We start from the raw sequence: 25,527 nt of genomic DNA on the forward strand, positions 1-25,527 counted from the left end.
CGTTGTCCTCCTCCACAACTCACAGAGTGGGTCCTTCTCCCTGCCCTGTCTACGCCCAGTTGAGCTGTCTGGCTCCCTTTTAAACCCCACCTCCAGGGGAGCATTCTCAGCAAAGGTGGAGGGGCAGCACCTCCTGAGCTCAGAGCTGCTCTTTAACCCTTTTCTGTCCAGAGAGGGGTTTATACACACTATCACACAGCCTCCCCCCTCAGATCCAGTGTTGGGGTATTGTCTTGCAGACCTTGCACATCTCCCCCACCCGCCCTCACCTCTTGAAAAAAAAGTCTGTTTTTATGGCCCTTCCTAGCCCTGCAACATATCTGGAAGCTGTAAGGTTGAAAGGAGAGGTACCGATGCATGATCCTGGGGTTGGCAACCCTCGCATAGTGTAGCCACCACAGCAGTGCATGGTCCATCACTAGGAGACAGGGGTTCCCCCACAAATAATATCTTAAGGTGTCCACAGTCCATTTGACTGCCAGGGCTTCCTCCTCAGTGACCGAGTAGGATGTTTTTTGTAGGAACAGTTTGTGGCTGAGGTACAGTATGGGGTGCTCCTCTCCATCAATGTCCTGGGAAAGAACTGCTCCTAGCCCTACCTCGGAGGCATCCATTTGTAGCATAAAGCTCTTGATGAAGTCAGGGTGTGCGAGCACTGGCTCTTGGCTCAGCTGCTCTTTTAGCTCACAGAATGCCTTATTTCAGGCTGTGGACCATCTCATCTTCAGGCTGGTGTCCTTTATTAGATCGGTTGGGGTGCTGCAATGGTGGCAAAATTGGGCACAAAGAATCTGTAGTACTCAGCAAGTACTCAGCCTAGGAAGCGATGCACCTGCTTTTTTGTGTGAATGGTATTGCACATTGCTCTAGGGCCTGCATTTTGCTGACTAGCTGCCTTAGACGCCTGCCCCCAACAAGGTAGCTCTGATATGTCATCTCCCAGCTGGCCAGCTTGCACTTGGCTGGGTTAGACATTAACCCTGCCTCCTGGAGGGCCTGCAATATCACCATCACATGCCTTAGTTGGTCATTCCAGTCCTGACTATAAATGTTGATTTCGTCAATGTGTGCAGTAGCGTACTGCCCGTGATCCATTAGGCACTGAAAGGTGGCCGCAGCCCACGTAGGCTGAAGGGCATGATCTTAAATTGGTATAATCCAAACAGTTTGGAGAAGGTGGCCTTCTCTTGTGACTTGGCAGTTAGGGGAATCTGCCAGTAACCCTTTTTTGGTGAAGGGTAAAATATGCCCGATGCCAACTCTATCCACATATTTATTCAAGTGACATCATCATAGGACCTAAATCCCATTAGCCACGCCATCAGGGGCTCATTCACCTGCACATCTACCGATGTGATATATGCCATCATGTGCCAGCAATGCCCCTCTACCATGTACCTTGGCCAAACGGACAGTCTCTACACAAAAGAATAAATGGACACAAATCTGACATCAGGAATCATACCATTCAAAAACTGGTAGGAGAACACTTCAACCTCTCTGGCCACTCAGTAAAAGATTTAAGGGTGGCAATTTTGCAACAGAAAAGCTTTGAAAACAGACTCCAACAAGAAACTGCTGAGCTTGAATTAGTACGCAAACTAGATACCATTAACTTGGGTTTGAATAGGGACTGGGAGTGGCTGGGTCATTACACGTATTGAATCTATTTCCTTAAGTGAAGTATCCTCACACGTTCTTGTCAACTGTCTAAATGGGCCATCTTGATTATCACTACAAAAGTTTTTTTTCTCCTGCTGATAATAGCTCATCTTAATTAATTAGCCTCTTACAGTTTGCATGGCAACTTCCACCTTCTCTGTGTGTGTATGTGTGTGTGTGTGTGTGTGTATATATATATATACACACACACATACATACATATCTTCTTACTATATGTTCCATTCTATGCATCCGATGAAGTGGGCTGTAGCCCACGAAAGCTTATGCTCTAATAAATTTGTTAGTCTCTAAGGTGCCACAAGTACTCCTTTTCTTTTTGCAGATACAGACTAATACGGCTGCTACTCTGAAACCTGTCATATATACTTGGGGGTCCGCAGTCTGTTTAGTAGCTCATTGACCTGGGCCATAGAGTACGCATCATACTTTGATATAGCATTCATGCTCCAGAAATCTACGCAGAAGCAGATTGACCAGTTGGTCTTCAGTACCAGCACAATGGGGTTCCTCCACTCATATGGGACTCCTCGACTACCTCAGCTTCAACATTGTCTGCAGTTCCTAGTGGACTACCTCCCATATCTTTCTTGGCAGGAGCCAGGGGTTCTCCCGGACCTTTTTCCCTGGCTGGTGTCCATGTGACGTGCCAGGTGCATACGCCCTGGCAGCATGGTGAACACCACGGGAAAGGCTTCCAGCTGCAGCAATTGGTGGCACTCTTGCTCTGGCTGAAAGTCTTCTCCTGGTGGAATCAGTCCAGCGTCCTGTCCTGGGGGCCTCTGTGAACCGAGTTCCAGCTCGGGCAGAGATGGTGCTATGAGGAGGCTCTCCCACTCACACCAGGCTTTTAGCAGGTTGACATGGTAAATTTGTATCACCTGTCATTTTTTGGGCTGACGTAGCTCATAATTAACTGCCCCTACCTTCCTCAGCACCTCAAATGGGCTTTGCTATTGAGCCATCAGTTTTGACTCTGAGGTCAGAAGGAGCAGCAGGACCCTATCCATGGGCCTGAACTCTCTCATCCAGGCCCCTCTCTTTTAGGCTCATTTTTGGTCCTCATGGTCCTGCAGCAGGTTTTCCCAGGGAAAATGCCCCTAACCTCTCCAAATCCTCTCACAGGCAGATTATGTGTTGGACCACACTGGGTTTAAGTGGTGGCTGCTATCCTACATCCCCTAGAGGAGGTCTAGCACCCCATGGGGTAGTCTCCCATACAGAAGCTCAAATAAGGAGGACCCCATGGAAGCTTGAAGCACCTCACGGATAGTAAAAAGGAGGGGTGGGAGTAACTGATCCCAATGCCGTGGGTCCTGGGCGATGAACTTCCTCAGCATTCCTTTTAGGGCTTTATTGAAGCACTCCACTAGCCTGTCTGTCTGAGGGTGATAGACTGACATCTTTAGGGCCTTAATCTTTAAGAGATTACATAGCTCTTTCATCTATTTTTGATGTCATGTTGCTCCCCTGATTGGTTAAGATCTCCTTTGGTATCTCGACCCGGGTGAATAGCTTCCGTAGCTCAGGGCTGATGTGAGTGGCTGTGCTAGCTCAAAGGGGGGTGGCCTTGGCATAGGCCACTAGCACTTGAATGCACTGGTACCCGCTTGTCGTCTTCTCCAGTGGCCCCACCAGACCCATGCCGATTCTTTTGAAGTTGGTCCCAACCACCAGGAGGGTGATGAGCGGGGCTTTCAGGGGTATCGTGGACCTGGTCAGGTGGCACTCGGGGCATGACACACAATAATCTTTGACATCTCCATGCATCCCCAGTAAAACCTAAGGGTTACCCAGTTGAAGGTTTTCTCTTGCCCAGTCGGACCCCCACAGAGTATTGTATGTGATGGCTCTAGCACCCGTATTTCTCCTGTTTGGGCATCCTTGGCCATCCAGTACATTCTCTCCTCCCATAGCTCAAAGTGAGGGCATAGTTGCAGCAGCCATGGGTCTGCCACTTTCCGGTTCACGCCTGTGAGGTGCTCATATGCCCGGCTCAGAATCAGGTCCTCCTTCTGAGCACTTATAAAATCTATTTTGGCCATCAGCAAATCCCAGTCTTCAGTTTGGGGGGCCTTCTGCCTCCCTGGTGGTCGTTCCTGTTGGGACAGGCTCTCTTTGGAGTCCTCTTCATCCCTGACTCAAGCTAGGTTTCCTGACCCCAGGTCCCTCCCTGGGGGTATTCTTCCCTCAGCAGGTTATTAGCCCAAGATTTTATAATCTCCTTAAAATCTTCCAGGTCTTGACCCAGAATCACCAGGTAAGCCAGTGCAGGGACTACCCTGACCCACACTTTCCTCGAGTGTTCACTTATTGTGAGCTGCACTTCCCTAGTGGGGCATGGGGGTAATGAAAGACTTTCATCTTCATGGACATACTATAGACAGATGGTGTATAGGTGGTCTCCCAGCCTGGCTAGGTATACTCGGACCATTGTCTGGCTACACCTAGAACCTATCAATGCCAGCATGGCCACCCCATTAACCTGCATTTTGTCTGGTCCTTTCTTTCTGGCCTGGGTATCCGCCATCCAGACCTGCCCGTAGGAGTAGTCCATGTAGGGGAACTCTTGACAGAAATGGGCTGGCCGTTCGCATGAGAAGCAGGGTTTGGTCAGGGGGCTCACTCTATCCCTTCCCAGCAGTGGCCGTGGGGTGTCCCCGGGGGTTCCCCCATCAGGGCTGGGTTTCTCCTTGGGGTGCTTGGCTCCCTGGGCCCGGACTCCCAGGGTCCCATCCAAGCTGCGGCTGGGTTGCAGGTCAGGGTAGAATCCCGCCTTCACGGGGGCATACTGCCCTCAGTAGTCTCTGGGTTTCCGGGACAGGGACACCTTGTGTCTAGGGCCTTCTGATCACCACCCAGTTCTTGTGGTGCCACCTGCCCCCAGAAAGTTTTCCACCTACCTAATTGCATTGGCCAAGGCCCCGCTGGTGTCTTAACACCCATTCCAAGCTGCTGGGGGGGAGAATCTGTGTAAATTGCTCCAACTCTACTGGTTCTGCGATCTGCTTCCTGGTTTGCTCTTTGAGTTGAAGCCACCTCCAGCAGTGTTCCTTAAGATGCTGGGCCAGAGCCTGCAGCTGGGCACCCTGGGAAAAATCTTTCCCAGAAGAAGCATTGCCAGTGGATTTCGGTTGTGATATCAAAAACATGTGAGATGGCTGCCTTGACCTTGGTGTAAGTCTTGGGCCTCCACCGCGTCAAGGCTGTGGTAAGCAGCTTGGGCGGGCCCTGTAAGGTACGGAGAGAGCAGGATAGCCCAGTGTTCTGGAGGCCATTGAGCTAAGGTAGGGACCCTCTCAAAAATGACCAGGAACACTTTTAAAAAAAAAAAACAAAAAAAAAAAAACCACAAACAAACCCTACCCTCCCTGTTCTACCTAAAATGTCATTGTTCTTTTGTGCATCTTTCCATTGTATAAGCCCAATTCTGTGCTCCAAACCTTTGCATATGCAGGGAGAATTAGGTCCTGTGACTAACAAAGTACTGAACAATTTCCAGGTTAGTATTGACAGCACAATTTAATGTATTTAAAAAGGGAAAGGGTAAATGTACTGTTGTTTCATGCAGGCTTTCACAGCAGGCTGGGAAGTGATTAGAGGAAGTCACCAGAATGCCAGGAGAAGGAGGAGAGAGACACAGCCCAGTTTGGGGCTGCTGAGGTAGAGATCTGATGCTAGAATCACGTAGAGCAAAAGGATCAGTGACCCAAGAAAGTATGCCACCTGATAATCTTAATATAAAAGCTCAAGATCTGTGAAGAGGAGAAAAAGCTTAAGCAACTTTCCTTCCAACTCCGTGTGCATCACTAATCTCTCACTACTGGATCCAACTGTACGTAACACTTAAATGACCCGTTGACTCTTTCCATTTCTTTTGCTGTGACATGGTTTTCAAAAGGAAATGCACACCAGGCCATATGGAGATTTTGCTGTTAGATTCACCTTCTCCAAAAAGTGAACATGCATGTGGATTACAAAACACGGAGAGCCAGCTCCTCAGCTGATGTAAATCAGCACAGTTTCTTTTAACATCTGTCCTTGAGAGCAGAGGGGATACGTGGGCGGGGTGGGGGGGGGCATCAGCAAGTACAGGTCACCTCTGCCAGAGAGAGATTGTTTTGTTTATTACGAGTCTTTGTGCCAATAGTGTACTGTCTCTTTAAAAGAGGCAGATTTGTTTTCACAAACTCAACAAGGCTTAAGAAAATCAATTGTGTGCTTTTGTTGAGGAAGGAAGGGAAAGTATAAGGAAAGTCAGCAACTTTAGAAGCTCAGTACTCATTTTTGCTGTTGCATAGCCTGTAGCCCTTAACAGGTATATTAGTTTTAAGCAGACTCAAGATGGCATTTACAGGTTTCATCTTACTTCTTGAGAATTTTCTGACAGCTTTTGGCCTGCACTACCTGTTGTAAGTTTCACTAATTCGGAACTAGTGAAAAACCTGCTTGGATTGTTCTGGATAGCATTCTTTTTTCCCTAAAGGGATCAGTAACATTTTGATTTTTTTCTTTATCACTACGGATTACATCCCTGCATTAAGAAAAAATGTGAGCAGATTGTAATGCCTACAAATGTCACCAGTTCCTGCTGGCAATAGATTGGAATTTAAGAGGCTCTTCTACATTTTACTTACGCAGTTGTCTGTATGGCATATTTTTAATGCTGGATTCTGGGTTGGGAGGGGAGGAACAGTCTTGATTCATTTAATTTATTTGGATAGCTCTATGAACAATGAAATACTGAATACATAAGTACTTTTGAAATTTATCTTGGATTTTCTTATCTAAACTTAATTTCAACTTTGAATAGTCTTTTGTGAGAGGATCTTGAATATTTTTAATTCAGTTGCTATTAGAAATGAAAATATGAACTCTTATTTTTTCTTACTTGTAGACAGTTACATTAGTAACTCCAATACTACTACCAATAACTGGGAGTCAAGCCACAAAACACCTAAGAGTAAGATAAAGTATTTAAAAGCCTTTTACATGTGAAAAGGAATCTAAGGGTAGTAATGTAATATACACATCTGTACTTTTGTTCTCTACAATTTAGGTATGCTTGTTCAGGAATAGGATTTTGAAATTTGAAACAATAGCACAAACAATTTTTTCTACATTTGAGAAAATAAACCTGTCTGCACAACCACCCACCAACATTTTAAAGAGTATTAATATTAACTATGTTAATATTTATAATAATGTATTAATATTATTTATGAGGTATTAACTTTGCCCCAGTGCACTTGATTAGGATTTGGAAAGTTACACTCTGCTTTTTACTTGTGAGGTTTACCTTTTGCCATAGGAGAAAACATTGGCTTACAGTTTGGTAAGGTTGCAACTATGAGGGGAATACTAAGCATATTATTAAATACACAAAGGCAAACAGCTGATCTTCTAAGTACTTTCATAACAACAAAGAAATGACCTATGTCATGTAACAAACAGAAATAGTAATCTTCAATAGAAATGTTGTCCCTTCTTTCTGCTGAAAATAAGCAGCAGCATCTGTACAATTTCCAAAGCTATTTAAATTTTGCATTATGAAATAGTTCCCTTGCATTATCAGCCACATGCCATTTTGATGGGGGACTGGTATGTCCACTGGTCTCAGAACTGACCTTGTATGATCTCTCCACTTAGGGCCTGATTCGAAGTCAGTGAGACTCTTTCCATTGACTCCCATAGACTTTGGCACAGGCTCTTACTTACTACCAAAATTGTGTTCTCATGGTTTTATTTGAAAAGAGATTGATAGTACTGAATGGTTAAAGTTGTCACACTGCTTCCCATGCCACTTCCCTGGAACCCTTAACCCCCTCTTCCTATGTCCTCCTCTTTAAGTAATTCTACAGCACCAGAAGGTCTGAATCATGCTCTTATTAACTTTTGTGGTGTAGGCCTAACAACCTGTCAGGACTGGCATGATCTTGCTTGATGCTATAGAGTTAATGGGGCTCTCCTTTTAACTGATCTGTGTTGGAGAGGTAGCCAGTGTTCTCCCTTTGACTAATCTTTGCCCTGGGTCTAAATTTGGGCTTTGTACAGCTAAAACCTATGCCCAATGCAGGCCCAAATGCTAAAACTAAACCCCTAATTGTGATTTCCAAAGCAATGGTACCAGTTAGAAGTTTCACTGATTCCAAAATCATCCTTTATGACCTGAATCGCTCAAATGGAAAAATGTAAGTCAGACAATTTAGCCAAAGTAAAATGTCCCAGTCTTTTCATCTATCTATCTATCATTATACCAGAGCATGCACCCTAATCCCCAGCATGCACTCTAGTGAGGAACCACTCCAGGATGCACCATAACCCTGCCCCTGGGCATATGTTCTACTCATGAACCCCTCCCAGACATTCCCCTAACTACTCCTAGACACACACATCCTCGCTGGGCACACACCCTGCCCTAGCCCTGTGCACATATCCCACTGAGCTGAAAGCTGGGCACCCTAATCCTGGCCGGGCACCCTGCTGATGAGCCAGTGCTGGGCACGCACTGTATTGAGGAGCCCCTCCTAGGCACACCCCCTGATCCTGGCCATGCACCCTGCTTGTTGGGCGGGCAGGCACGCTACCCCCTCCCCCCCCCCCCAGTGCAGGCTAGTGAGGTGCCCACCTGTTACCGAGTGTCCCTGTCTCCTCCCAGCCCTGGCCATGGCCATGCTGCCTTACCTGAGAAGTCTGTCAGAGCTTCGATTTCTTTGGTCCCCACCAGGAACACGCAGTACAGGAGATTGAGAAGCAGCCCGGGCTCTACCTGTCTCCGGCTTGGATGCTGCCCAGCATCCAGTTCACTCATGGTGCGGAGAGGAGCGGGCGGGGGGGGGGGGGGAGAGGGGGGTGGTCGGTCTCGGCAGCCCGGGAGAGTCACATGATGAACCCGGCCCCCAGCTGGCAGCGCATCCTCCCCAGCGGCCACCTCCCCTGCGAGCTCCGCCGTCCTTCCCGGGACCAGAGCGCGCTGCCCCCAGCGCCAGCGGGCCGGAGGGAGCCGAGAGCCGCCGCGACCGAGCCCGCGCCTCCGCGCAGTTTCCCCCAAGAGGAAGTCCCAGCGATTACTGGTCCCTGGCACAGCGCTTTGCCTGCGTGTGTGTGTGAGGGGAAGGGAAGAGCCTTTCCCCAAGGCACGGCTACCGTGAGAGCCTGCGGGAGTCAATCCCGAAGTGCCCCCCCCGCCCTTCTCTCCACCCCCGGCTGGGCATTTCTAGGGCCCGGCACCTCCCTCCTGATCCACACACATCGCTTCTTCCTCAGCGCTGCTTCCTAGTCACGCTGTGGCGGGCCGGCTAACCCACCCGTGCCCCGCGTCCCCGCCTGTCTGACAGGACAGCCCCTTCCCTCACCCGCCCACGCTTTACCTGGCGTGGGTACATGCCCCGCTGGTGTCTTCACCGCGATCAGTCACGCCTTCCCCGAGCCCCCCGTGGCACCGGAGTGAGCGCCACACTTTTCTTCCTTCTCTCCTTCAGACTTTTTGACACGGTCATTAGCAAAGCAGAAGCCGCCAAGTCCGTTGGTCTCACCCAGCAGATCACGGCTTTTCAGCCTGTTTTATGGGTCTCTGAGGAAAACCCAACCAATCTACAGATTTCCTCCCAGGCTCAAAACTCAGGATGGGAGGATGTCAGCTGAAGTGTATCTGTTTAAAGAAACAATACCAACACATGTATCAAAACAATCTTGTTTCCCTGATTTCTCTCCTAATTTAGAGATCCTTCTCTTAGCAAATATTTTATTGCTTCATTTAACGTCCAGTTTCGCAGATAGAGCCCCCTCCCCACGCTTTTTGTCCCATTAAAGTTTTAAATGTGCGTTGGGGACATATTAGGGGGACTGCAGTCTCTTTTGCAGGAATAAAAAAAACTAGTGGAAAGTAAAGGATCCAAAAACTGCCCTTACAGTTCTATACTGCCTTCAGATGTTCTTTCCAGTTCTTTTAAGCCCATCAGTAGGGAATTGCTGAAAATGGCTTAGCCTGTGTGCATCTCCTTTTGACATTAATGGAACTAATTAAGTAATAATTAAGTGAGGGCACTAGTTCTCCAGTCCCTTTAAGGCTTGTCACCATGAAGGAGGATAGAAGCAATATTGGAAATATAAGGACGGATCTGCAATCAATTCCCTGCACTGGGGCTGTGTTCAGAGATAAATGTGAAAGTGGGAAAGCATGAGCATTTAACAGTTTGTAGCTTAGTATGCACAGTCACTTTCTACAACTTATTTGTTAGATGACATTGGTGAGTATGTAATAGGAGATGGGACCAAACTAGCGCTGCAGATCATATTCCAATCCCACACCTCAATCTTTGCAGGGGTTTAGACCAGATCCAGATTGAATTTCTCAGCTCTGGCATATCTCTGAAGTGGGCCAGACTGGAACATCATATCTGATCAGTTTGAACTTTGTAAGAGTTTGTATTTGGCTCTGCATACATATCCTAATTTCAGGCCCATCTCTAACAGAAATTTTTCTTTCTTTCTTTCTTTCTTTCTTTCTTTCTCGCACACACATATAGAGTACACCAGCTGATTACCACATACATAATATTCATGCTTCCCTGGTCTTGGGCAGATAAAAGCAAATTAAATTTTGCAGTAACCTGCCTGTGGTTGGAAGCACTCCACTAATTTTTACTGAATTCAGATAAAAAAAGATAAAAATATGTTAGTGCTAGCCTTGCATGAAAAGCGTTAATGGTGGTTGGTTGGTTCTGAAGCAACTACCTGTAACTGAACCAGTGCGTTTTGGAATTTGCCTGACTCCCTACCTTTCTTTCAGTTGACTGACTGACTCAACAACCTTGTCTACACTGGGATTTTTTCCTACAATTTTGCACCGTGGATAGCACTGCTTCAGCTCTGCTGCTGTTAGCAATGAAGGGAGTGATAAGATAGGCGAGGCATGGGTGGACATTGATGTTTTAAGTACCATTTTTTTTATCCCTCCACCTGTTAAGCCAGGTGCTTCAGCAAGCATGAGTCCAATGTACTAGACTCAGAGGGAGACATTAAAATGTCTAAAATAACCTAAAATAGCTTTTCTATATTTAACAATTTACATTTTTATGGTTTAAAATGTAGGGACCTTCCTGGGCTGTATGTCCCATTGGGAAACTGTGAATCTTCCCTTTCCTTTGAGATAAAACTCACATTCTAGCCCTATAAGCAGGGCTTAAATTCAGCTGGCGGTGCCTGGAGCAGAGCTTGAGTAAATATTTTCAACCCTCCTTGAGTTTTTATATCATGTTGGGGGGGAACCATGGGGGGCTCCAGGAAATACTTTGAGAATGTAAGCCCTGCCTATAAAGTTATGAGAAAAAGGACCTTAAATCCATCAGTGGTTCAGGATTGAATCTGGTGCACACTAGCCCTCAGGCAGACAAAATTTTGGGGAGAAGATCCTCATGTATGAGGGGAGAAGGAAACACTTCTCTGAAAAGTTGCTTTTTAAATATGGCAGCTGTTTGAACTGCTAAGAGGTTTCGAATATTGCAAGTAATCTCAGAGAAGATGGATGAGTGGGCAGAGGGCAAGGTGAAGTAGTCAAAGATGTACAACTTCAGATCTATGTTATGGCTGTGCAAGTTATCATATGCATATCACCACCAGATGTGTTTGGGGGAAATCTATCTGCCTATCTATCTGTCTGGATAGACAGACATATACATATATCAGCCCCAGGTCAGGAAAGCATCCCTATTCTAGAAAGCATTTTAGGACTTGAAGTCAATGGGACTTAAGCACATGCTTAAAAAGTTAAGCATGTATTTAAGTGTCTTTCCTGAATCAGGGCTATAGTTTGTTAGAGTTTCTCTCTAATCTTTTTAGTGGGACTTCATTATTGCTATTGATTTTATGTTGAAGGAGTTCAGATCCTACATTGATTGGTGACAATATAAAACCCTAACATAGATAGTTAGAAAGTAACATTTACAGAATGTATTTTCTCCTTTCACTTCTGGTAAATGCTTTGCCTATGAAAGCAGTTTTTGCCAGCTGACAACATCCACTAGTCAGAGGGAGAACACAGCTTATGTGTTTGTTTACACACTTCCCAAACCCATGATGCTGTAATTCAGACCCATACAAGTGGAATGACATTATCTTTTGCTCTCCTAAGTGATTCCTTAGGAGCAGCCACACTTGAGTCCATTTATTCCTGAGGACAGAAGTTAGCATCTTCTGAGCTGGGTACTCTGACTGCTCAAATCAGTTTACTCTCTTTTGCTCTGGGGAGAACAGAAATAATTTCATATGTCAGAAATGTGGAAAACTTGCTGTTTGTATGAAGTTACCATTGGAAGTCTCAGAATAGCAAGGCAAGAAACATACCAAACCATGTCTACGCTTTATTCATTTTCTCTGAACCTCTGCCAGTCTGCCAGTTTGAAACTCATATCACAGTTTACTGTATGGAAACTCAAATAAAATTAGTGTTGTCAGTTAGAAAATAAGCTAGCAGTGTGGAATAATAGAAGAATCTTGAGTCGGTTAGTAAATATTAGACTATTAGTAAAAAGTTCACAACCAGGCAGATTTATAGCACCATGACACTACAGTTACTGCACTGGAGATATTTTAGTTCTAAAATCCCTATTTTCAGGCACATACAACTCTTCCCCTCAAAACAATTGTCTTAGAGCTGAATCTTTTCATGCTCATTCTCAGCTGCAAAAGTGAGGTTTTTGAAATGCTTAGTAAAATTCTGTTATTTTAGAAAATTCTGAGCATGAAAAATTAAAAAAAGATTTTCCCCACCACTTAGGACATTTTTAAACACTTTGTTTTCTTGCACTCTGACACAGATGAAATCTACAAGAGAGTTCTAACAACTGGACTGCCATAGTCCGTTGGGTTTCTATGGCAATGAATGTCAGACCAGTTAAAATAAAGTAAGTGCTTTAAAATAATTACTATATGGTGGTTATTTAAAATAACGTGTCCCATATTTACTGATTCATCCTCCATTTCTATGGAAACAAGAATAAAAAAGGTAACCAGTAACAGAGAACTCTTTTGTATATTTCAGCTGTGGCTGTTTTCTGAATGCTGCAAGTTCTACTTTTCATATAGTACTAAAGACTGTAGGATCTAACAAGGTCTTCAAGTCTGCAATAGTTTGACTTTGAAAACAACAGGCCAAATCCTGCATGCTCTAGTCAAGAAAAATTCTTATTGACTTCAGTGAATCTTGACCCAGGGGTTTTTTTAAAAGTAGGGGAAACATCTTAGCATCCCCCCGCCACACCTCCTTCACAGAAGAAATGATCTCCGATGTGACAGAGAAGACAAAGTTATCTAACACAGTGGTTTTCAACCTGTGATCCACAGACTCATGGGGGTCTGCAATCTATGTCTAAGATATCAAAGGGGTCTGCACCTTTATTCAAAAAATTTTAGGTGCCCACAAGTGAAAAAAAAAAAGACTGAAAACCACTGATCTAAAAAGTTCTGTGCTTTGTGGTTAAAGCAGTTCCCTGCACTGTCAGCTTTTTGCCCAGCTAATCATAACTTTCTAATGACCATGCCCACTCTGTAAGAAAGCAGTAAGACAGAACAGGGTGTGCGTTCATATCAGTTAGTTAAACCAATCACCTTCTCTTTGGTTCCCTCTAAATACCATCTTTACTCCCTCATTGTAGGGAACTTCCCCACCCTCCCATCACACTGCCACCATCACTCGCACCTCTCCTGTAATCGGATTTTTTTTTCTGATAGCACCCACAGCATGCAAGGCACTATACAAACAGAAAGAAAGGCACAACCACTGTCCCAAAGAGCTTACAATCTAAAAGAACAAAACAAAAAGGAAGAAAGAAAGGGGTAAAACATAGATATAGAGAGGTCAAAGTTTTGATTGTCCATATCTCAATAATTCAGAGCATTGATGGTGTAGATCATCCCCAATTGCTCCTCATTCTAGCTATTATTAGTCAAAGCATCTCTTGTGCCACCGTAGCAGTGTGCGTTCAGGAGGGATCAGAATGCAGGGAAAGTATGTGCCTTGCAGACCAGCTCGGAAGGACATCAGTAGGAGCTGCTGGGACCCAGCACATTTGAAAATCTGCCTACTCGTTGGTGCTCATTGTGTCATTGCTTGTATGTGCACTGATGCTCTTTTCCTCTGGACTGCAAGGGTTCAATGATGAATTTTGAGGAGATAATCAGTTTACAAAGTCAAAGTGGCTAAGGCTTCATGGTAATTTAATATTATTCTATTAAAATAAAGTGGGTTAGATTTTGGTATTTGTGTAAGCTACCCTTTCTCCTTTTCCTTTGTAACTCAACTACTGTGCGGAAGATGCCAGTGGGCAGAGGGGCTTATTCTATTAATTACAAGTGATTACAATTGCTTCATCTTATACTGCTCCCTGCTCTTCCAGGTTTGCTCACTTCGTTTGCTGGTCCCCTGTCATCTTCCTCTGCTGTCCTGATCTTCCCCCCAGTTTTTGTTTTCTGGGCAAGCAGCCCAATTCCCAAACCATTCTGAGTCCTGGCTTGAAATCCTAGCATGTCCACTGCTGCTGACACTACAGCCAGGTTGGTTGCTTTGATATTGATATGGTTCAAGTGTGACAGTGAGGAAGATAAACCCCCATAAGTCATATTTTAAAATGCAGTTCTTTAGCTATTTAGAAAAGCGCTGCTCCATTTGAAACAGCTAAAAGACTGATTATATTATATTTAAGATTATAACAAGTGGTGGTTTACCTACATTGCTGCAGCTGCTAATCCTTGTCAATAACAGAAAACCCAGCTTGGCTGCATTGGCTCAGCAGTGGAGACACATTAAGAATGTAATCACAGGCTGGCACTCCCAAAGGGTGAAATTTACCCCAGTTCCTGGGCCCACTTCTTAAGCTCTGTGTCAAAGCCAATGTTTTCAGAAATGACTTCTAACTGGGTGCAGGGCAGGGCTAAAATCATCTCAGGCATGATGCTCAGAAGTGCTGAGCACCTACAGTTCTTCTTGGAAATGAAGGTGCTCAGTACCTCTGAAAATCTGCACCTAGGTGACTGATGTGGGCATCCAGAATTGGTGGGCACTTAAAAAAATGTCAGCTTTAACATAGGGCTTATCCGATGCCTGTGTAGGGCCTCTTCATGGGGGTGAATTTCACCCTGTATGCTACAGGAGCTGGAGAGCTTACCCCAAAGTACAGATGGGAGTGGTGGAAAAAGAGGATAGTGTAGGTGTGAGTGGAGAAAACCAGTAACAGAGGAACAAGAGAGCAGCAAAGGAAAAGGAAGTCTGGGTTGAAAACAACTCTTACAGTTAACAGCATCTGCCTTGCCCCCGTTCTCAATGACTGCAGCAGCTGCTCAGGCACTCAGGGGAAAGATTAGCTAATTAAAAACTATTTTGAATAATATATTTTATAAAATGGCACATTTAGTAGCAGAAATTTTGTAGAATTGTGCACTGATCTAGTGGCAAGGTGATGGGGGCTTATAGTTGTGACGTAACATGAGCTTTTCTCGGAGATACTGTAATGAGGTGGGGTTTGAGCCATCCTAAGACAATTGTTAACTTAAAGTTGAAAGTGTCTCTCATCTCATCCAAAACACCTTAAAAGAATATTATCTATTTCCACATTGTACACCGCTAAAGCTTTTTTGAGTTAAAATATTTTTTTGAAAATATACTTTCAATTTACTTACAACAAAACTTTAAGGTGGCATTAAGGTTGTTGCCACCCAAAAGAGAGTATTAGCACCAGCTGTTTTACTGAAGAACTGAACAATATACCTTTGAGTAAATATTTGCTCTGCTGCTTCAAATCCTGAATAAAACTGCTAAATATTTTATAAAAAACAAACAGAAAGGGAGGACCGCAAGAGCTTCAGAGCTGCAACTCGGGGGTTTTTGGTAACATTATGACAGTAGAGTTTGAATGGAGAATGAAGGTAAGCATAAGCCACAGGATGCCACTTTAGCCTTGTTTTGCAAAGTTCCTTTTTTTAAGTACATAGACCTAACATTTTAATTTATTACCCTACATATTTCCCCTTCTTTTCGCATCCCAAACCTTTCCTTTTTCCTCCTCTTTTCTTTTCTCCTTTTCTTATTCCACCTTGTTCCTTCTTATTTTGCCCCACCAACCATTTTTCAAAATGTTACCAGGCTGTCCTCTATGGAAATTAACCCATATCTCCATCCTAAAATTAAATTTCACTTAAGTAGCTGTTGACATTGCTCTCTTTGTGACCAAATATTTTGTTTTTATGGGATTATCTAAGGATGACACGACTGGCACAGAAATAAAAAAATATTAGTGCTTTTGGTTTTTATTAGTTACTTTTAAATATAAATCCCCCCATTTTGGACAGAAATGTAACTTAATTTTTGTATTCGCTACAGTCATAATGCAACATCACGTCTTCTATATATCTCACCCTTGGTTTAGCTCCCTATGTTTTATATCGACAGTATACTGAACCAGATCTTTCTGTAAAATGGGAGAGCAAAAGCAATAGCTCTCTCAGCAGAAGAAGTGAGAGCAACTGAGAGGGAGTGTCAATGTAAGAGAAATAGAAATATATCCCTACAAGTGGTATGATCAAAAATAATAAATGCCTAGAACTAGAAAATTAAAAATTACCTAAGAACAAATGTCTTATAAAAAGAAGACCAAAGCCACATAGTTATAAATCTAGCATGTATTATGTCACTTATACCATGCACCAAACTCTCACTATTTCCACCTTCTTTAAGACTGAAGAAATAGGAAGCTCTTTCTTATTTTTTTTTATTGTTTCAATGAAGGGATAATTTTTTCCCCCTACACTGCATCCCAGTATCTATAATAAACCCTTTGGGCCTACTCCTGCAGTCCTTGGACAGTCATAACTCCTACTGACTAAGCCACAGAACCTTTAAACAAAAATATGCTTAACTTTAAGCACTAGAAGTGAGTGAGATTTACTGACATGACTGGAGTTAACCACAAGCCTAAGTATTTGCAGGGGTGGGGCCTTAAACAGGTGTTTTGACTACCTCAGCACTACAAGATCTGGCTCTTAATCATCACTCAAAAGCCAGAACACTGGAAGAAGGTTACAATTATTTTAGTCAAAATCTTGGCACGTCAAACAGTCATGTGTAACTTGGCACATCAAACAAACAGTCTCTACTTGTGTAAAATGTTGTTTTATTGAAGCCAATGGAGTTATGGCAATTTACACCCATTGAGGATCTCCGTTGCAGTCCTGTACCCACTGAAGACAATGGGACTTCAACCAACCTCAGTTTTGGAGCAAGGTTGGGATCTATCTGGAACAGAGGAATAAAAATACTGTCATTTTGCTTGAGGTATTCCTGAAGCAAATATATATGGATAACCGAGTCAGCATGGGGAGGGGAAACAGAGTAGAGAAGCAAAGAGTGAGTTGACTCTTGTTTATAGATAAGTTCATGGTCTATATTTCTACATTCTAATGTATTGTGGCCATAGTAGGAATTTACAAAGCCTCCCTTTGAAGTAATTTTGTGTTCAGAACACCATGCAGGCATGATAATTTAACCTTTTCAACCTTAATAAATTTCAAAGAAACAGGTTTGCCATTAAAGAGATTAAAATTTGTGCCAAAATGGCAAAAGGCCCTCCTAGATGTATTTCTTGGAGTAATCCATTGCTTTTAATTGTATTTTAGTCCTGCTGATGTACTGTGGAGGGAACTATAAGGGCATGTATTGTGTATATGACAATGTGTATATAGCCATGTGTTCTTTACACGTGTTAAAATTCTTAATAGAATACTTCAATAATAAAGTTTATCAGAGCATTTCTACCAAGCACACATAACCCATTTTTTAGATTAACTGTAGAAGAAGGAATGTTGAAAGGGGTATATTCCTAATTGATTCACAGTATGAATGAACCAAATAGTCCTTCACAGACTTTTCAGGATTATAAAATCATATGTTTTAGCACAGGTTTCTAAAGTTGGGTGCAATAGCCCAAACTTTTAATGTGATATGGTGGCTATTTTTAAGCAATGAGCACTTATGGCCTTGCAGTGTTATATTCTGGGAACTGTGTAGTTCTGCCAGTCTCTGCTTTTATAAAATGCCTAGGACACATGCTGTAAAAATGTTTCTTTGTTTTCTGACTAGATGTGGATTATTTTAAAAAATTAACATTCCAATTATTATTATTATTACCGTAGTGTCCAGGAGCCCCAGTCATAGGCCAGCACCCGATAGTGTTTGGTGCTGGACAAATATAGAACAAAAAAGTGATCCCTGTCCCAAAGAGTTTACAGTCTCAGTATAAGACCATAGATAACAGATTGATACAGACTGATACGGGAGTACAAGGAAACAATGAGACGATATTAGTCAACATGATCAGAAGCGGTATCTGAATCTAGAAGACGTCCTGGAATTGTAACAATGTTTTAAGGGAGTATCCTCACCTGTATTTCTTCATAAACAGACAATAGTACATTTTTTTGCCATCAGATCTTGTATGTTTCTTGATCCTGGACATATGCTGATGACTCACTGGCATTTTTGTTCTCTCCCCTGCAGAGCTCCCAAGCTCCCAACCCTAGCAGCTCAAAAATAATCTTTGGGTGATAACCCAGCACTGGAAATTTCAGGTGCTGCCCTTGCACCCCTCTACCCCCTCGAAAAAAGTAGAGCGTAAGGGGAAAGAGAAGGTGTATTGGAATAGAAATAGATCATCCATTTTAATAGGTTGCTCAGTAGCTTTTATATTCCTTAAAGCAGTGGTTCTCAAACTTTTTTTTCCCCCACAGACCACTTGAAATTTGCTGAGGGTCTCAGCGGACCCCTCAATGATCTTTCCAAATGTTGTTTGTACCATTAGCTAACTATTGTAAAGTGCTTTGGATAAAAGCGCTATATAAAAAAAACTTAATAATAATTAACATTTTTTTGTTCTACAAAAAAAAAAAAAAAGCACACAACTCATATTTTAATATCAGTAGTCTTACCTTTCTAACGCGATGGATGTGCCCTCTCTCCCCTGCCACAGCAGCCCCTGAGCTGGGACTGGGAAGGAGAGCCATCTCTCCCTGACAGCCGCAGCCCTGGAGCTGGGGAAAGTTGCCTCTTTCTCTGGCCAGTGCAGCCCTGAACATCTAAAATTTCTTCTCATCCCACTGCCCCCTCCCACCTACCCTCTATTCCCCTCAAGGCCACCACCTCACCTAACATGTGTGTCTTCTCCAGTGCCCAGGCACCTAATTAGTGGAGCCACGCCTGCACAGCTCCACTAATTAAGTGGGTGGCTCTTCAGTCTCTCGTGTGCGGCCTCCCAGGTGCATATCTTAGAGGGAACTATCCATGGACCACCTGAATGGAGCTCGTTGAGAACCTCTGCCTTAAAGTAACAGTTGGTGTATGTATGGATGCAGTGTGTATACGAACAGGTTGTATGAACAGAGCCTGAACAAAAGTTATCTGCAGACAAAAGTGAAGCCCTTACTTATGAGTCAGAAGTCTTTTTTTTTTTGCCAAGGGCAGCATGCTACCATATACTCTTGTATAGTGTATAACCCTGGGGGGAAATCATTGTTTGGAAGAATCTAATTTGTGCTGATAATGTTGTTTAACTTAATTATCCTGTAAAGAAGAGAAATGTAAGTATTCTACATTTATCTTGCAAAATTATTATTCCAGACTCACATTCCTTCAGACTGCTCTGATTCATGCTGGCATAACCTGTAGTCCCATGTTCTTGATCAGGGGTTCTCAAACTGGGGGTTGGGACCCCTTGGGGGTCGTGAGCTGTCAGCCTCCACCCCAAACCCCACTTTACATCCAACATTTATAATGTCGTTAAATATATTAAAAAGTGTTTTTAATTTATAAGGGTGGTCACACTCAGAGACTTCCTAAGTGAAAGGGATCACCAACACAAAAGTTTGAGAACTACCGTTCTTGATGAAACCAAGACAAAACCCTGGTTTCAGTATAATTCTGGGAAACAACGAAATCAAGTCACTCTAATTATGGTGTTTCCCATGTTAGACAGGTTCTAAGAACACAACTGGCATAACTGACTTATTATTAGAATAACATCTTACATTTGTAATCATTTTCATTTTTATAATGGCTTCTACGCAGAAAGATCTGAAAGTGTGTTACAGACATTAACAAACTGATATGCATACTATGCAAAGAGATCACTGCAAGCAGCACTGATATGGTTGATCTCTGGGATTGAATGTGGTGACTGACTGACACCAAGCAGTAACTATATACAATAGTCCATGACAGGAAGTAAACAGTATATCTAACTGAGCTGCAGGGGGAATGTTAGGAACAGCAGCAGCATCACCAGTGGTGGACACCTAACTGGGAGGTGGGAGAACGACTCTGAGATGGGGGAATTCCAGGGTGGGGGGAATCCTCAAAAGATAGGAAAGGGGGTTGGAGATCCAGGGATATGGGAAATACCAGGAGAGAGAAGACCAAAGGGATAGAGAATTTGGGAGGAAAGGGAAGTGAGAGTGGAGTTTACAGTGGTTCTCAACCAGGAGTACTGCGTATCCTTGGGGGTACGCAGAGGTCTTCCAGGGGGTACATCAACTCATCTAGATATTTGCCTAGTTTTACAACAGGTTACTCAAAAAGCACTAGCAAAGTTAGTACAAACTAAAATTTCATACAGCAATGACCTGTTTATACTACTCTATATGCAAATGTACTTACTGAAATGGAAGTACAGTATTCATATGCCAGTTGATGTATTATATAATTATATGGTAAAAACAAGAGTAAGCAACTTTTCAGTAACAGTGGGCAGTGACACTTTTGTATTTTTATGTCTGACTTTGTAAGCAAGTAGTTTTTAAGTGAGTGAAACTTGGGGTACGTAAGACAAATCAGATTCCTTAAAGGAGTACAGTAGTCTGGAAAGGTTAACAGCTACTGGTTTAGGAGACCACAGGGAAGAGGGATAATGAAAATGGAGAACCAAAGGTTGGGGGAGAGGAGTCCCAGAGAAACAACAGTATAAAAGAGGGAAATCCCAGGAGGGAGAGAGACTAGTAAAGATGCAGCTATGTACTATAAATTGGGATGGGGAAAACAGGAGTAGAAGTGCCTACATTCTTCAGGTTTCTTTAGAGGCTCACATACTACAGTGATGAGGGTTATTAAAACAGATAGATATTTACATGCCAGTGAAGTAGTGATGACAGATGGAATATGCCCCCCGCCCTTCTCGTATGGTTGTACTTAAGAGAAAGAGATGTTCCATCTCCCTGATTTAGGGCCCAATTCTGCTGCCCTTCTCTTGCTGAGTTGTCCAACTGAAATTAGCAGGATTCCTTGAGGAATAAGGCAGTACTCAGTATCAACCCTGCCTTTAGGGATTAAGATTAAAGCAGCCTGTACAAAATGTCTCTCTGATGAAATACCAGACACACATTTTTGTGATAACCTTTCCTGCAAGGATGGCCCTGCATGTCTCACTGAAGAAGAATGAAACAAACAGACACCCACTGGATTCCACTGATTTTTTACTGCTGTTGTTGGATTAGCCAATACCCAGAAAGCAGGATCTTTAGGGGAATTTCCCTTGTGCTCTCAGAGGCTTGTGAGGAACGTTTCCTAAAACTTCCCTGCAATTGCTTACCCTGGTGGGAGGTGAGCCCTGGCGGGGCCAGCCCGCTGGTGTTTTAACATCATACCAGAACTGCTCTGACTGCGAGCACACGTTGGGCTCCTGCTGGAATCATAGAATATCAGGGTCGGAAGGGACCTGAGGAGGTCATCTAGTCCAACCCCCTGGATCAAAGCAGGACCAATCCCCAATTTTTACCCCAGATCCCTAAAGGGCCCCCTCAAGGATTGAGCTCACAACCCTCGGTTTAGCAGGCCAATGCTCAAACCACTGAGCTATCCCTCCCCCCGACCCCCAATCAGAGGGCTAGGCACTGAAGGCCTAACGCTGCAGTGGGGGCCTAATTCCCTGCCTCCCCCCGGGCCTAGGTAGATGTGCTTGGACGGGAGGTGGGTGGCCTAGAGGCGGCTTGGGCGTGCAACAGGGGCATGGGGCTGGATGTCCAAGGGGGTGTAGGGAGGGCAGGGGCGCGGGCCCCCCTGGGGCTGGGAGACAGCCGGGGGCTTCTTCAGCCAGCGCTGGGCGGCTTGGGGCCCGGGCGCTGCCGGGCTGCAGTTTCCAGAGGACCGAGCAGGGAAGCGGACGCGGGCCGCTTCCGGGAGAGCACAGGCCGGGCCAGCCCGCCGCGTGTAGCCGCTGTGCGCAGCCTGGAGGCGGCCGCGATGGGCGCCCCCAAGCGAAAGAGCCCCGCGCCCGGCCCGGCGGAGGCCAAGCGAGCCCGCGGCGCGGAGGGGGAATTCACGGGCACCCACTTCAAATCGCTGCTGCGGGACCCCGAGACCGCGATCCAGGGTGAGCCGGGGCGGGAGCGGGGCTTGGGCTTACACGTGCTTCCCCAGGGGGAGCCTGCCGCCGCCGCCGCCGCCCTTGAACTGGCACTGGCTGGGCTCCAGCGTGGGGCGCCCCCAGGCTGCTCTTTGAGTTGTCCCCGGCCATCGCCCCCTCGTGCTGCTGCCTTGGCACTCTGTGCTGAGGTCCTGCTGCGCTCGCCCCCTGCCCCGCGTTATTTCCCGGGCATCGCTACTGTGTCCGCGCACCCTGCCCTGCTCCGCTCCCCGTGCTGCTCCAAGCGCCTCACTGTTCCCATTCATGTCGCTTTTATGCATGATGGGCCGTCCCTGCGGGGAGGGGGGATTGAGACCCACACCTAGGAGCTTGTTTAGTGCTGGTGCCCCAGTGATACATGAATTATTGTTGTATTTGTACTGTGGATCGCTCGCTGTTACTGTTCACAAAGATTTTGCATTTTCTCTCTATATATTACTTTTTCACTAGGCAGTCTTGGATGTAATTGGGTGCATTATATGTATTTTCTATAGTATACAAGTATTCCTGTAATTAATGCAAAAAAAAAAAAAAAGAGAGAAAGGAAAGAAAAGGGGGGGCCTTTTATTGCTCTCTAAAACTATTTTGCAGTTTTTGCATGTTTAAATGAGCTTGAAATGATATGAAGTAATTCAGTGTTCAGGGTAGAAATATTCTTGGATAAATTCTGTCCTTGGTGGGGATTTATTCAGTGAAGTGTAGTTGGTTGCATTGTGCGTTTGTAACTTTCCCATTCTGTATTAGTGGATGTATCTTTGGATTGGTAGTAATATGCCTAGCACTCAGGTGAATATACAGGAAGAAAGAAAACGTTAACAAGTAGATGATATTGGTCTAAGTTTCTTCCCACACTGAATGTCACATACTCCGTATCAGGTTTCAGAGTAACAGCCGTGTTAGTCTGTTTTCACAAAAAGAAAAGGAGTACTTGTGGCACCTTAGAGACTAACCAATTTATTTGAGCATAAGCTTTTGTGAGCTACAGCTCACTTCATTGGATGCATACTGTGGAAAGTGTAGAAGATCTTTTTGTACACATAAAGCATGAAAAAATACCTCCCCCCACCCCACTATCCTGCTGGTAATAGCTTATCCAAGTGATCACTCTCCTTACAATGTGTATGATAATCAAGTTGGGCCATTTCCAGCACAAATCCAGCAGGAGAGTGGGTTTGTGTGTGTGTGTGGGGGGGGGGCTGTGAGAAAACCTGGATTTGTGCTGAAAATGGCCCAACTTGATTATCATACACATTGTAAGGAGAGTGATCACTTTGGATGAGCTATTACCAGCAGGATAGTAGGGTGGGGGGAGGTATTTTTTCATGCTTTATGTGTATAAAAAGATCATCTACACTTTCCACAGTATGCATCCGATGAAGTGAGCTGTAGCTCACAAAAGCTTATGCTCAAATAAATTGGTTAGTCTCTAAGGTGCCACAAGTACTTCTTTTCTTACTCCGTATCAGACACTTCTCCCATGAACCTGGGCAAATTATAATGCAATGTGTAGAGTTTGTGAAGCTGGAATAAAGGTTATATCTGTCATTTGAAAAGCATGCTTTTGATTACAGATGTAAATGCTTATTTTCTTTCAGGTTTAGAAAACTTCATCTCCACAGCTAAGACATTATCATCTACTGAACTATATGATGTAGTAGAGGGATATATAAAAATTTCTGTGGAGTGTGCTGAAATTTTCAGACTTTTGGATGGTGAAAGAAGGCCTGAAAGTGAAGTAAGTTGTCCACATGCATTGCATTTGTAATGGACAGCAGAGTGTGCATTGAATAGAACATTTAATAATTGTAGTATAAACACAGAATAAAAGCATTTATTTGGAGATCTGAGGAGCAGAAAAATCGGTTGTTAAGTTGGCAGTGGCGTTATAACTTTGTCATAAAACGTAAAGGCGTCCTGCAAAGCCTCTTACATGTGCTAAACCTAATGTATTCTGAATAGTCCCATTGAAGTCAAGCTCTGTAGTATTGGGGCCTTTGAATTTTGTTAAGAAAATCGTTTATAAAACTCAAGACCAACAGAAAAATTTTATGCACACTTGCACACACACAAATCTAATAAAAGCATTTGTTGTTAGATAAATAAGCTTTCCTTTGTAGAGTTTGATATCCAGCTATTGCAGCATTAAGAACCAGAAGGTAAAACTTATTGTCTGAGCTGAGAGAAATGCAAAACATAAACAAGAGTGTAAATAGTGACCAATAAACTGGATTTATAGAGCTCTCTTTCCGCTAATTATCTGAGGCATTATTAGTAATTTAGGTAAAGAAGAGTTTGTTTACAACTGATTAAAGTTGATAGAGCCCCTTTTAACTTTCAATAAACAATCTCTTTATTAAAGTATCCTCTCTGTCTGCATAACAGCAAAACTATGTATACATCATATCTTGCTTTGTTAGCTGCTTGCTGTGTAGATATTCTTCCACTTACTAATAAAACACAGAGTTTGAGATTTGTAAGGCCCTGATGCAGCAGGGTTGTGTGTGTATGTAGGGTTTCACTGTGAGGAGCTCAGTGCAGTATTGGGCTTAGGTATCGTTTTTGAGCTCTGTATATAATGGCATTACAGTAGTACCTCAGAGTTACGAACACCTCGGGAGTTGAGGTTGTTTGTAACTGAACAAAACGTTATGGTTGTTCTTTCAACAGTTTACAACTGACCGTTGACTTAATATAGCTTTGAAACTTTACTATGTAGAGGAAAAATGCTGCTTGTAACCATCTTAATTTAAATGAAACAAGCCCAGAGTTTCCTTCCCTTGTCAAATTTTTTTTTTAAACTTTCCCTTTAGTTTTTAGTAGTTTACATTTAACATAGTACTGTGTTGTATGGTATTTGCCTTTTTTTTTGGTCTCTGCTGCCTGATCGTGTACTTCCAATTTCAAACAAGGTGTGTGGTTGACTAGTGAGTTTGTAACTCTGGTGTTCGTAACTCTGAGGTTCTACTGTATATTTGAGTATTATTTTCCATTCTGTCCATGTGTGCATCCTAGTATCTTGTTTCCTTTATTGAATGCTGCTGCACTATGAGCAGATGTTTTAATTGTGCTGTCCATATTGAGGCCTAGGTCTTAATCTTTACTGGTTACAACTACTTTAGAATACAGTAAGTGTGTGAGTAGTTCAAATGATTCTCTCTGATGTACTTTGTCTTGCTGTTGTCAACACTAAATTTCATGACTTTTGCAGCTGGAAACAAGGAGAAGAGTTGGTACCATGTGACCAGCCACGTCTCTGCTGCTCAGTAGTGACCCATAGACTATAGTATGGAAGCTTCTGTCCAAGCATATTATTTCAGTGTTAACCATCTGGAAGAGAATCAGTGTGTGTTACCTTGAGTTTCACATTTGGAAGCATTTCCTCTTGTTGCACAGTTACTTATTATTTATT

At 43.7% G+C, this 25,527-nt stretch overlaps 1 protein-coding gene across 1 annotated transcript in view; it reads left to right on the plus strand.

Moving 5' to 3' along the window:
* Positions 1–21,923: 21,923 nt before the first annotated feature.
* URB1 (URB1 ribosome biogenesis factor) overlaps positions 21,924–25,527 on the plus strand; it is a 70,289-nt gene continuing 66,685 nt past the window's right edge. The window contains exons 1-2 of the mRNA XM_077819347.1: positions 21,924–22,085; positions 23,714–23,853. Of these exons, the coding sequence (XP_077675473.1) occupies positions 21,956–22,085; positions 23,714–23,853 (270 nt within the window). The 5' untranslated portion in view covers positions 21,924–21,955. The remainder of the gene's footprint in view (positions 22,086–23,713; positions 23,854–25,527) is intronic.

This window comes from Eretmochelys imbricata, chromosome 1, assembly GCF_965152235.1.
Source record: "Eretmochelys imbricata isolate rEreImb1 chromosome 1, rEreImb1.hap1, whole genome shotgun sequence".
NCBI classification, from domain to species: Eukaryota; Metazoa; Chordata; order Testudines; family Cheloniidae; genus Eretmochelys; species Eretmochelys imbricata.